This window comes from Cynocephalus volans, chromosome 3 (assembly GCF_027409185.1).
Source record: "Cynocephalus volans isolate mCynVol1 chromosome 3, mCynVol1.pri, whole genome shotgun sequence".
NCBI classification, from domain to species: domain Eukaryota; kingdom Metazoa; phylum Chordata; class Mammalia; order Dermoptera; family Cynocephalidae; genus Cynocephalus; species Cynocephalus volans.
The window spans coordinates 4992999-5006478 of NC_084462.1; the positions used below are offsets into that span (position 1 = coordinate 4992999).

A 13480-nucleotide genomic window follows, 5' to 3' on the forward strand; every position below is an offset into this window, starting at 1 on the left:
TAGTCTCAGAAGTCTCAGGTTTGCCCTTGTGGTTTTGCTCCAGAGGCCTCTCAATGCAGGTTCCCTGAGCTAGAAGAGAGTAATTTTGAGATGTGTCTTTAACTTTGCTGTGATGTTTTTTCAAGTTCAGGAAAAAGGAGTCTGGATTAGAGATGAAGTTGAATAAGAGTTGAAGCTGTGGATATGCATGAAGTCTCCAGGAGATAGGCGAAGAAAACAGGGAGGGTGATCTTAACTGTGTGCAGAGGGAGCCAGGGAAACAGGCTGGGAGGGAGCCCAAGAGCGTGGTGTACATGTAGCCACACTGGTGAAAATTTACTGAAGGAAGAGTAATAGGTGCTAACCCTTTTTCTGGGTCATGGGCTGTGCTCTTTACAGAAGCGTTTATTTCCCTTCAGTCTCAGAACAACCCTGTGAAGTGAGAACAGCCCTGTTGTGATTTGGGGGATGAGAAAGCAGGCTCAGAGAGGTGAAGTGAGTAGCCATACAACCAGTCAACAATAGAGCAGGATTTCAACCTACCATAAAACAGGGAGGACGATGACTACACATAATGAGAAGTTGTGGTAAGAAAGTGACCCAGCAGTTGAATCCACTACTTCCACTCACATCCCATTAGCCAGAGCATGGTCACATGGCTGTGCCGGCTGCAAGGGAGCCTGGGAATGTAGTCTGGCTGGATTGCCATATTCCCAGCTTAAACTCAGGAATTTTAAATGTTAATAGATGCTGGGGATTGTAGTATCTTCTGCAGCAGAGATCAGCAGTTCCCATCACCTTAGGGAAGCTTTAGGAGAAAGGCCTTTGGATTTAGGCACTGGGACATAGCATTAGTTCTCCCTTCATACAGTCATTCATTGTTTCAGAATTGAGCTCCAACTGTGTTCATCTCTGGAAGGGACTAGGGCACAGAAGGGATCCAGTCCTGGTCTCAGGTAGTTATAGCTTATGATAAAGACTCTGGTAAAGGTGGCATGGAGGGAGATGGAGAGTGAGCCCAGAGAAGGAGATTAACTTGGTCTAAGCGGCATCCTGGAAATCTTCCTGGAAGCAGTAGCTGAACCGAGTCTACAAGGATGAAGAGGAATTTCTCAGGCAGAAGAGAAAGAATTTCTTGGCAGAGAGAACAGTGCTAAGGATCGGAACTGAACAAAAACATAAAAGCTCCCATTTATCATGCTCTGTACTCTGTACACATGATCTTAATTGTTCCTACTTCAATTGCCATTAAGGAGTAACTCACTCAGAGGGAGAGATGATTAGCACTATTTTGAGGTACAGAAATGGGCTCAGAGAGGTGATATTACTCACCTAGTATTGCGTATCTAGCAAAGGACAGAAGTGGGACTTAGGGGTCTATTATCCCACCCCAGCCTGTGTCTTTATTTCTTTGCCAGACCAGGTAGAGGGTGGGGAGGGGATGGGCAGGTAGGGAGACTGAATGCTGACAGCTTGGGAAGCAGAGTGGAGCTTGCTTCTTCTGAGCTTGGGTTACTGAGGGGCTGGAATCAGGCTTTGTTGGGACTATAACGGAGTCTGTCTTGGTCCCACAGACACCATCTATGATGAGGATGAGGTCCTCTTGGCTCTGGCGGAACAGCTGGGAACCTTCACTACTCTGGTGGGAGGCCCGGAATACGTGCACTGCCTGCTGGTGAGTGTAAGGCGGGGAAGTCCCCTCGGGGTCAGACCCGTGGTCCTGAAAGCCCAGGGCAGGGAGGGGAGAATGTTGAGAACCTGGGGATAACCTCGCAAACAGATGGGCCTTGGACATTCACTTTCATCCAACAAATCAATAGTTGGCATTTAATACAATAATGCTGAAAATAGTTACCTTTACTGTTTACCGGGCTGTTTGACTGTTACCTGACCAGTGACAGGTCCCACCTAGGACTGACTCTACACATGAGGCGTTGGGTTTGGAGGCAGGCTAGGTTCTACTACTTATTTGCTGTGTGACTTGTAAGATAATTGCTTAACTTCTCAGTGCTATACTTTCTCATCTGTAAAATGGGAGTCATTAAGCAGTCACCCCATGGCTCACTTGGGAGAGTGTGGTGCAGATAACACCAAGGCCACGGGTTCAGATCCCTATATAGGGATGGCTGGTTGGCTCACTTGGAAGAGTGTGGTTCTGACAACACCAAGTCAAGGGTTAAGATCCCCCTACCAGTCATCTTTAAAAAAAAAAAAAAATGGGAGTCATTAAAATCTACCTTTACAATTGACTTAAAAAGCCCTAGCATAGTACTTGGCACTTAGTAAGTACTAACAGATGTTAGCTGCAATTGCCATTATTGTTATATTGAGTCATGTCCACCTTTTGGGTAGGGAGGATTCACTTTTTATAGATGAGCCACCTGAAGTGTCAAGAGGTTAAGCATTTCAAAGTTGCACGGCTAGGAAGTGGCAGAGCTGGGATTCCAGGTCTGTCCGTTTGACTCTTCTCCAGGTACCCCCCCCCCCCCCCCCAGTGCCCACTGCATGTTTGTGTGTCCCTGTGCTGGCTGATAGCTGGGGACACAAAGATGGGTCTGATACTAACAGTAACTGCTGTTTGGGGGAAGATAAGGGAAGGCTCCCTGTTATCATCAGGAAAATACTCTAGTGCTGTGATCTGGGAAGAATGAGCCTTGGAGGTTGCCCAGTTCCTTGGTTTTCACTGTTCTTCAGAGCCCTGGGCCACTACAGCCACCTCCCACCCACCCACCTGACCTGTAGCAATTCTATAGTTCATTGTTTCAAAAGACACAGTGTTTTCATACTTTGGCATCTGCAGCCCCTCTTTGTTTTAGTGGTGTGTAAAATAGCAGTGCTCCTGATAATTGTTGGGATCTTGAATTTGAACAATTTTTTTTTTCCCAAACAGCATTAAGTCTAAGGAAACTTTATAATTACCATTAAACTCTGTTATCTCAGCTTTCATCTGCGCATGTGTGTATGGTTTATGTGTATTATACACACAGAAAATTCTGTGTAAATGAGGTCATTTCATACATTTTCGACAGAACAGATCTTGTTAACATGAACATGATGAGGTCTGTGGACCAGCCTGAAAGGGATCCCTTGAATTTCATGAAACTGTCTGCAGCACCTAGTGTTTGTCAATTAAAATTTCTGAAGAGAGAATCATAGCTTTTAGCAGCTTCTCAGAGGACTCAGAAGCAGAAAACACCTTTAAGAACCCCAGGGCTTCAACAAGAGGTCCCAGGGCCCACAGATTGGGTCAGGATTCAGGCTTGCTGCAGAGCCAGGGCTGGAACCCAAGGATCCTTCTCCCACTTAGGCCAGTGTTTCCCCACAGAACATTCTCAGTGAGGGAAATCCTAGTCAGCCCACATTTCCTACTGGGCAGCAGTTCACATGACCTCTGAGACTGATGTTCGTGATGTTCACATCAGCCAGTAGACACATCCCAAGGCCCTCTATGGGCTGGGCAGTGCTGGGAACCCAGAGGTGAGTCACATCAGAATAGCTGGTGCTCACTCAAAGCCTGCAATGCACATTCCTAGTGCCTTACACACAGTTGTGTGCTGGTGTTGGCCCCATTTCACAGGTTAGGAAACTGAGGCATATGCTGGTTTATGTGAATTGCCAGTGCTGGGAAGAGGCAAAGCCCAGATTCTAACCCAGGCTCCTGATTCTTAACCACTCCTCTGTACTGTCTTCCTAGTTGCTGCACAGGCTGACTAGAGCTGTAAACAAGGGAAGTATGGGGGCTCTTAGAACCCAGAGGAGGCACCTAACTTGGTTTACATAGGATAGGGAGTTGTCAAGGAACACTTCCTGACGGAGGTGGCAGTTAACTTGTATTTCAACAAGTAATGGGAAATGGAAAATGGTTATTGTGCAGTCTGTTCATTCCACAAACATTGAGCAAGGTCTCCAGGCTGTGGGAACTCAGAGATGTGTCAGTCTTAATCCTGGCCCTCATTCTCTGCAGTGGTGAAATGGAATTGTTTACACAGGGACCTGTGTAGCTGCAGCTTGAGGATCTTTTATGTATCAATAGCTCTTAACTCTTTGTGAATTGTGGATGCCTTTGAGAATCTGGTGAAAACTCTGTACCTTCTTCTCATAAAAGTACACAGGATTTTAGGAAGTTCACACTTCTTCCCCTCCCCTGTGTGGTCGTTAGGTATGAGAACCCCTGCCCTCCTGACTTCAAGAGAGGGCTCACATCAGTGGGTCTTCGCTGTGCAAAAGCATCACTTGAAGTTTCTTAAACTTGCCCGAAGAGGTTCTAATTCTTTGTGTCCATGCTGGGATAGGCTTCCTGGGTGATCCTGCACGGGGTCATCCAGGGACTGCACTTTGGGAACCATTCCTTGCAGTAACCACTGGGAAAGAGACCCTTGGGTCACATAACTGCTGCTCAGCTTTGGCCCCCAGGCCTCCATTATAACAGATTACCATAAGTTCCACCACCTACAGTCACTCAGCAAGTATTGATTCAGTGCCTCCTCTGTGCCAGCCGACATAAAAAGAGAACAGAGATGAATAACACGAACTCAGTCTCTTCAGTAGCCCGGTATCACTAGACCTAAACAACCACACCCCATGAACCAGTCCTGAACCTGAAACCTTAATAACAACATGAGGTCCTATGACAGAGGCCCCACACTGGTGGCCCCCTGGCTTACATAGCATTAAATTTTTCTTTTGAATCATTCATTGCCAACCCTTTTTTTTTTTTGACAGCTGACTGGTAAGGAGATCCAAACCCTTGACCTTGGGGTTATAAGGAACCTTTTTAAAATGAGATTTTTTAAATTCCTGTTTTTGTTTTGTTTTTTATTATGGTCAAATATACATAAAATTTGCTATTTTAATGATTTTTTAAGAGTACGGTTCAGTGGCATTACGTACATTTACAATGTTGTGCAGCCATCACCACCATCTATTTATCTCTAGAACTTTTTCGTCTTCCCAGACTGAAACTCCATACCCATTAGGCATTTACCCTCTGTTCTCTCCTCCCGTAGCCCATGACAACCACTGTTCTACTTTCTGTCTCTGTGCATTTGACTGTTCTAGGTACCTCATGTAAGTGGAGTGATAAAGTATTTGTTCTTTAATGACCACTGGCTTATGTCACTTAGCACAACATCTTCAAGGTTCATCTGTGTTGTAGAATCTGTTAAATGAGACTTCTCATATATCAGACTCTGGGGTTTTTTGGCTGCTTTTGGAAAACCAGATTTGCTTTTTACTATCTATGTTCACCCTTAGTGGAAGTTGATGGAGCTGGGAAGCAGCTGCTGTCCTCCCAGGGTCATGTGCTCTCCAGTTTGCCAAAGTTCCTGTCTCTCCCTTTGGTTCCCCACCCCTCTGTCTATCACCTTTGCTCATTGTTTCCTTCAGTTACCTGCCTGGGGCCCTGGAGGCATATCTATATATGATTTCTTTCTGCCTTAAATACCTGTCAGGCTAAGTTAGATTTCAGACCAGAGACCTCCACACCTTTATTTGAACCTGTTGGTATAAATTGAGTGTCCCTTCATTAGGTCAGTAATTACTGAGTTCTTGCTCTGGCTAGGAATGCTGCTGGGCTCTGGGGACACAATGGGGAACGACTCAGATGTCTGTAAAGGAACACAACCATCCCAGGGTCCCCCAGTAATGTGAGGTCCTGATATAGTCACTGAAACTGTGTCAGAAACCACAACTGTACTTTTCAGTTGGAGGCTCTAGAGCCGAGTGGCCTAGTTTTAGATTCTGGCTTGTAGCTTGGGTAAGTTACTTAGCCTGTCTGTGCCTCAGTTTCCTCTTTAAAGTGAAGACAGTAACAGGACCTGCTGTATAAAGCATTCAGTGAGATAGAATGAGCACCCCACAATTGTGTGACGCAGTGGCCTGCTTAGAACACATAGTAAGTAGATGTTCCAGTCAAAGTCAGTGATGATGATGGCACTTTGAAAAGCCAAGGACAGGTGGGGCCCTCTCCTCAGAAAGTGACATTTATAATTTTAAGGTTTTTGGTTGCCAGTGAAGTTCTTTCAAAGACCCCTAAATAAGAACCTTCATGGAAGGCACTCTGGATATGAAGGCTGGGATGGGATGATCAGAGAAGGTTTTATGGAGGAAATGACCAGGGGGCACAGGGTGAGGCTCTAGGGCTGAGATGGTGGGGAGGGAGCTGTCCAGTGACCTCATGTTCTCTCCACAGCCACCCCTGGAGTCACTGGCCACGGTGGAGGAGACAGTGGTACGGGACAAGGCAGTGGAGTCCTTGCGGGCCATCTCACACGAGCACTCACCCTCTGACCTGGAGGCCCATTTTGTGCCACTGGTGAAGCGGCTGGCAGGTGGTGACTGGTTCACCTCCCGCACCTCAGCCTGTGGCCTCTTCTCCGTGTGCTACCCCCGAGTATCCAGTGCTGTCAAGGCAGAACTTCGACAGTGAGTCCCCAGCCTCTGCCCCCTTGGAAATCCCAACCTTCTCCCTTTAACATGTTCCCTTTCTCTAAAGCCCCAGCCCCCTTTAGGTCTACCCAGGGCTCTCCCAGCTCCCACTCCCGCCTTAGCACCCATCAGAGAGGCTGTGTCCTCGAGAGTGTGGTCTTTGGACATGGTCGGGTGTAAATTTACCCAGCTCTGCATCTTGCTCATTTAGGAAATAAGTTAATGATAGTTCTTTCCTCCCATTGGTTATTGAGAGGATTTAAAAGAATTATCATGTATCAAGTGCTTAGAACAAAATCTGGCACATAAAAACACTCAAGAAATGATGTCTGATGTTATCTCAGGCCTGGGCCAGGTCCAGAACTCTCAGCAGATATACCTTCTCAGTTTTCAGCCTCTTCTACCACTCCCCAGACTGTTAAGCATCAAGCCTAGGCCCTGAGCTATTACTCATTCCAGAATACTGGTTTACAACTGTGCACACATGCTTAGATATTTACATTAGTCCCCACACATCTCTAACTAAAGCAATTGCTACTGAAAAATAAAACCTTTCAGTGGCTCTAGACCAGCATCTTAGTTAGGCAGTTGTATATTGTCGTAATGTAATCATTGGCATCGACCATTGACTGTAGATTTATTATGTGCAGATGGCTGCCAAGTGTCTCACACACATTATCTCATTTAAACCTCACAGTGACCCTGTGGGTAGGCACTGTTAGTATCAGCTCCATTTTAAAGGTCTGGGAAGACTCAGCGAGAGATCGTCACCTGCCCAAGGTCACCCAGCCCCCACATGACTTCAGATTCTGTGCTTACTCCCCTCCACTGTGCTGCCTCCTGTCTTGGGACCCCAGGGGTTCTTCCTCCTGAGCCTCATCCCTGACTCTCAGGTACTTCCGGAACCTGTGCTCAGATGACACCCCCATGGTGCGGCGGGCCGCAGCCTCCAAGCTGGGGGAGTTTGCCAAGGTGCTGGAGCTGGACAATGTCAAGAGTGAGATCATCCCCATGTTCTCCAACCTGGCCTCTGACGAGCAGGTGGGTTCTGCCCTCTCCACCTTCCCTTTCTCCACCATCCCCTTCCTCTGGTGAACTCTGCACCGAAAAAGGGTATTTCAGCACTCAGCAGGGCCTCTGCTGCCCTCTCTCTTCTCCAATCCTCTCCCCAGGACTCAGTGCGGCTGCTGGCAGTGGAGGCATGTGTGAACATTGCCCAGCTTCTGCCCCAGGAGGATCTGGAAGCCCTGGTGATGCCCACCCTGCGCCAGGCTGCTGAGGACAAGTCCTGGCGCGTCCGCTACATGGTGGCTGACAAGTTCACAGAGGTAGGGACTGTTGACTTTTTCTCCACAGGTGAGGACGCTGAGGCCCTGAGAGGGGAATGGGTGGTGCCATGTATGGGAGCTGGGGCTTTTCATTAGTCCGGTGGAATCAGGCATTTGAGCAGTAAGATCTCTGTGATTATCCAGTTGTATTTCACTTCACATGCCAACCCTGTTTGAATGATGTGGCAACTTGAAGTGTTGTGTTTAAAGGGATTCTGAGGCCAAGTTTAGGCCCTGTGGAGGAATGTGCCACAGGAGCAGAGAAGGGTAGCACGTGTGGGGTGTTCCTGACCTAATTGAGCTTTCTTTACTTTTGCAAAAGGGAAGACACAGCCTGAAAAGTTCAGTTAAGTGGTCAGAGTGACACTACCAGCCAGAAAGAACAGGGACAAGATCCGAGGTTGATGTCTCTCCCAGGACAATGCTCTTTCCATGGGGATTCAAATGTCCTTATCCCACAGACATATTTGTTGAGCATCGACTACTTTCTGGGCACTGGGAGTGCAGTGAATTCAGCAGATTCCTGCTCTTCAAGGAGCAGGCAGTCAGAGGGGAAGGCCACCTTAGAGATTTAATGAGGTGTCACAGGTGTGGGGGCAGACAGATGAACATGGGGCCTTGAAGCATTGAGGAGAGCCTATGGTGCTCCAGCTGGTTCTAGATGTGTGAGTGAGAGCTAGGACAGGACCTGTGTTCCAGCAAAAGGACAAAAAACCCTGGGAGGCAAGAGCAAGCACAAGCAGGAACGAGCATTCAGGGCTGATCTTGGGGCCCCAGCAAGAGAGAAGGCAGGAGAGATGGGCAGGGTCCCATCAGAGGCCTCAAGTGCCACTCTGTCCTGTGGCTCCCTTTTCCTGTGATTATGCTTATTTCCACTGGTGGTTGCTGGAAGGACTCAGTGCCTCAGGATACCATTTCCCTGGACCATTTGTTTTCCCTGTGGCAATGTTAGAGAATGGTAGCTGTGCAGACATGGATGTGCCTAGGATGCTCAGCATGATAGTTAAGGACAGTTCTTCCTATCCCTGTCTTTTGAGCAGCATAAACTGGATCACACTGGATCTTAGAATAAAATCTCCATGAGGACAGGGGTTTTAGGCTATTAAAATGGTTCTTGACACACAGTAGCATTCCTTAAGTACTTGTAATGTGAATAATATTTGTCCAGGATAACTTCAAGGTTTTTGTTTATTCCCTTCTTAGTAATAAACCGTCCTGCTTCCTACTATGTCTTCAGGAATCAGCTTTGCAGAAGGACCTTGGGCACCTTTCCTTGCTGGTCCCATGAGACAGGCAGGGCCTAGTGTGCCTTCTTCCCTCTCAGTCTTTGTTGTTATATTTTACTTTTAAAAGTAACATATCTTTCTGGTAACCAATCTTAAAAAAGTACAGACATATATAAATCAAAAAGTGAGAGCCACTGTATCATTAGAATGTTTTTGGATCAGGTAAAAGAAAACCCAGCCAAATAGCCAGAACAGGAAGGAGGTTATTATGCAGTCAACACTGTGAAGTAGGTGCCCTCGTGGTTCTCATTTTGCTTCCAAGAAACAAGGCTCAGAGAGGTGAAGAGTCCCAGTAGTGGGATTATATCTCAGCAGTGATTCCAAGGCCTGTGTTCTGGCACCAATTCTGGTGGCTTTATTTTGATTTTGGCCTCATTAGCCCAGAGTACCTGCTGAACTTCTCACTCTCTCCACCCCCCTCTCCCTGTCTGCAGCTCCAGAAAGCAGTGGGGCCTGAGATCACTAAGACAGACCTGGTCCCTGCCTTCCAAAACCTGATGAAGGACTGTGAGGCCGAGGTGAGGGCCGCAGCCTCCCACAAGGTCAAAGGTTGGTGCTGGTGACCAGAACACAGCAAATTGAGTGGGTGTCTGAGGGGCTGGTGGTGCAACCAGGATATCAGGTCTCACCTCCCCCTGCTTCCCTCTCCCCACCCACAGAATTCTGTGAAAATCTCTCAGCTGACTGTCGGGAGAATGTGATCATGACCCAGATCTTGCCCTGCATCAAGGTAATGGTGAGGTTGGTGGTAGGAATGGAGCAGATCTGAGCATGCCAGAAAGAGGGCATGGAGACTGGGTTTTGGGGACAGCCAGATGCAGGCTAGCTTTCCAGCCCTCAAGGTTTGGGCAGCTCTTGAATTTGAAGTAATTAGGGGTCCAGACTTCAGGCTAAATCTAAGGCTTGGGGCTGACTTTGGAATTGGGAGTGCTTCCTGGAACTTCAGAGGTCACTTAGTCCCCTCATCCACAGAGCTTTGGGATTGGGGTAGGGCTGCTGGGAGCAGGGGTCACTTAACTCTAAGCAGGCAGGACACTTAGGGAACTACAGTTTCCCCCGTACCCTAAATTGTCCCCTGCTCCATGAGTGAGAAACAGGTTGTTGTCTCAGGGCTTCTTAGGAGTTGGCGTCTGCTTGTCTTCTTGCTGCTGCCAGGGTTGTCCTGACCCCATTGCCACTCACTCACTACCTTCTGTCTTCCAGGAGCTGGTGTCAGATGCCAACCAACATGTCAAGTCGGCCCTGGCCTCAGTCATCATGGGCCTCTCTCCCATCCTGGGGAAAGACAACACCATTGAGCACCTTTTGCCTCTCTTCCTGGCTCAACTGAAGGATGAGGTAAGGGCACTAGAGGGCTCTGAACTCTGGGTTCACAGAGCTGACAAATGGGCCAGCTGCTTACCCAGATTGGCTAGGAATCTCCTAGAATCTCAGCAGATTCCCAGGTTTCCACCAAGTTGAAGGTGGGCGCAACTGTCTATGCATTCCCGCATTCATTTAGCAAGCATTGTTTTGCATGTCATTAACTGTGCTAGTCCTTTTCCTGGGCATTAGGGATACAGAAAAAAAAAAAAAAGAATAAGACAGTTTTGATCCTTAAAGACCTTCAGAGACTGGCATGATTCCATTAAGATGCTATAGGTGTTAGGATGAATGGGTTCCTGTTTTTTAGGGTTCAGGCTAAGATGCTATATTAGAGATCCCAAAATATAGTTGCTTGTATAAGGAGGTTTATTCTTCTCTCACAACAGTCCAGGTGGTCCTACATTACTGGGTTAGCCCTGTCAACATCAACTCTCTCAGGGTCTGAGGCAGCTGCTCTGATTTTTATCATCTTCCAGGCCCCATGAAGGGGGGGAAGGCACCAGACAATAATAGGCCTACTCCTCTTAAGGACGAGACACATCATGTCTGCTCACACCCCATATACCCATTGACCAGGGCTAGTCACATGAATACACATAGCTGTTCTGGTTGCCTGAACTATAGTGCACAAGAGAGGGTGCTGGATAATGATTAGAGAGGTCACTGGGGTGACCACTGGGGAAAAAGTTTGGACTCATCTGTGAGCACATGGGAGGAGCTGGAACAGATGTGGGTGTTAGAAAGGAACCCTAAGCCCGGTGTGAAGGAAAGATTGAACTGAGATGGCCAGAAGAGGTGCAGGAGACCGAACTCAAGGCTGCTATGCTACAGGAGTCTGGGAGAGAGCATGAGGCTGAGCTAAGTAGTAGAGATGAGGCTGCAGAGATGTGGAAGGATTCAAGATCAGTCTGGGGGTGGAAGGGCCATGTGCATGTGTGGGTCTGATTTTTGCCTTGGTGGTGACTGGGAAGATGGTAGGATCCTTTGTTGGTGTGTATGACCTGTTTTGTGTGCCTTCTGTGTTCCCAGTCAGTATCTCTTGCCACACTCTTTCTGACTTTCTCTCTTACATACACAAACACATATATAGTGTGTGATAGGAAGTTGGAGGAAACACTGTAACAGAAAGTGTTGCATCATGTTTGAGTCCCCTCTTCCCCCCCAAAAAAATCACATTATTTTGCTATAGTGTGATGATCTCTTAGCCCCAGAATTACCTACCAATCAAGGTTTTTTTAAACAGCGAACCTTTTAAAGAAAAACTTAGTAATCTTATTTTTGATCATTTATTTACATTATTTGCTAACAGTTTGAACCATCATTAATTTTCATAATCACCAAAATTTTGTGACCTAAGTAATTTATCTGAACTCTGCTTCACAAAACACACATTTTCTTTTATAATCATGCTTTAGTAGGTGCGACTTGTTATAAATGTAATTTTTAAAAAATTTTTGATGCTTAAATGGGTGTAACTTGGCTGGTGAGAGCCCTTCAAGTTGTCTTTTATGTCCTTTAACACTGCTCCAAGGTCTTGGATAGCATTTTGCTTTCTGGCATCAAGAAAGGATCCAAGTTCAGCCTAAGTGTGAAGATGAGTCCATATGTGCTAAAAAACAATGCTAGGACCGGAGCGTTTTTCTGCTGGAGTTTCACTTTTAGCAAGCACTTTAGGGTGTCCATAGCCACAGTCTGTCTCAGGGCAGCTTCTCTTGCAAAGAAGAAAAGAGAAGGACCAGCATGGTTTTCTTGATGTGAGATACTCATCTGACGTATATTTGGAATTTCAGTTTTAGATCTATAAACTTTATATTTCACATTTTGTCTATGACCAAGATGTATAGACTTGTCTAAATAAAAAGGGCTTACCTTTTTCTTGGTATACCGAAACAGAAGTCTTTTTAAATAGATTGGGCATATTCTTTGAGCCTTCTCTTAAGCGCTCAGCACACTGGCTTACATACCAAGCGCTTAGGAGTGATCTCCTGTAGCCAGGCAGGGACCTGTCCTGTCTTTGAAATATGCCGGGGTTTGAACAACCCAAGTCTGCTTAATTTATATTTTGTTGCTCACTTGGTTCATTGTTTCATTTCAGTGCTCCTTTTTCTTTTTTCTTTTTTTTTTTCCTTTAAAGACCAGAATAATTTCAACAAGGGGCTGGCCTGTGGCTCACTTGGGAGAGTGTGTTGCTGATAACACCAAGGCCATGGCTTCGGATCCCATGTAGGGATGGCCGGTTTGCTCACTGGGTGAGCGTGGTGCTGACAACACCAAGTCAAGGGTTAGGATCCCCTTACCGGTCATCCTTTTTTTAAAAAAAAGAATAATTTCAACAAAGAAATAATTTTCTTCCCTCCCCTCTCACCGTCCCTGAGGTGATTTCTGGGAAAGCCATCATCTGAGAAATGCTTCCCCTTTTGGTCCCTGGCTGACATTCACTGAGATTGTGCCTGACTTTTTCAGATGGCCCCAACAAAGGCTGCTCTTGAGGTATGGTCCAGAGTTACTCATCTGGGCTTTGTGAGCCAGCAGGGCTCCCTCAGTTGCCCTACGCCAGTGAGTTAGCATTGCAGCTTGGGAAGTAAGCCTGTTGAAACAGGAGGCTTTGTTTGACTTCTCTGCTGCTTCAGAGCCCTATCCAAATGGCCAATGTGCTTTTCTGGGAACATGGTTTTCCCTTCTTTTCAGAAGTGAGACCTCCACACAGGTACACACAACATTTCCCCCATCTGTCTTGCTACCCTTCTCCTTCAGGGAAAGGAAAGAGGCCCATTCACTGTGGAGAACACTTGGACTCGCAGTCCTGGGTGTGTGCTAAGTCATTCTTCACTCTATTTGAGAAGTGAGGCCAGCTCAGCTCGTGGGTCTTCAAGCAGTTCAGAAGGTCCATCAAATTGGTTTTAAGTGCACTTAAGATGGTTTTTTAATCCAATTATGCTTCAATCCAGTTAATTTTCTTTCCTTTTTTTTTTTTTTTTAATTTTCTTTTTCTTTTTTTTGATGGCTGGCTGATACAGAGACCAGGGATCCAAATCCGTGACTTTGGTGTTATCAACACCATTATTCTCCGAAGTGAGCTAACCCGCCAACTCCTCA

At 46.7% G+C, this 13480-nt stretch overlaps 1 protein-coding gene across 1 annotated transcript in view; it reads left to right on the plus strand.

The window, feature by feature from the left end:
• PPP2R1A (protein phosphatase 2 scaffold subunit Aalpha) overlaps positions 1-13480 on the plus strand; it is a 40095-nt gene that overhangs the window by 17996 nt on the left and 8619 nt on the right. The window contains exons 3-9 of the mRNA XM_063090266.1: positions 1554-1654; positions 6170-6402; positions 7299-7446; positions 7578-7733; positions 9454-9568; positions 9679-9749; positions 10223-10357. Coding sequence (XP_062946336.1) covers positions 1554-1654; positions 6170-6402; positions 7299-7446; positions 7578-7733; positions 9454-9568; positions 9679-9749; positions 10223-10357 — 959 coding nt within the window. The remainder of the gene's footprint in view (positions 1-1553; positions 1655-6169; positions 6403-7298; positions 7447-7577; positions 7734-9453; positions 9569-9678; positions 9750-10222; positions 10358-13480) is intronic.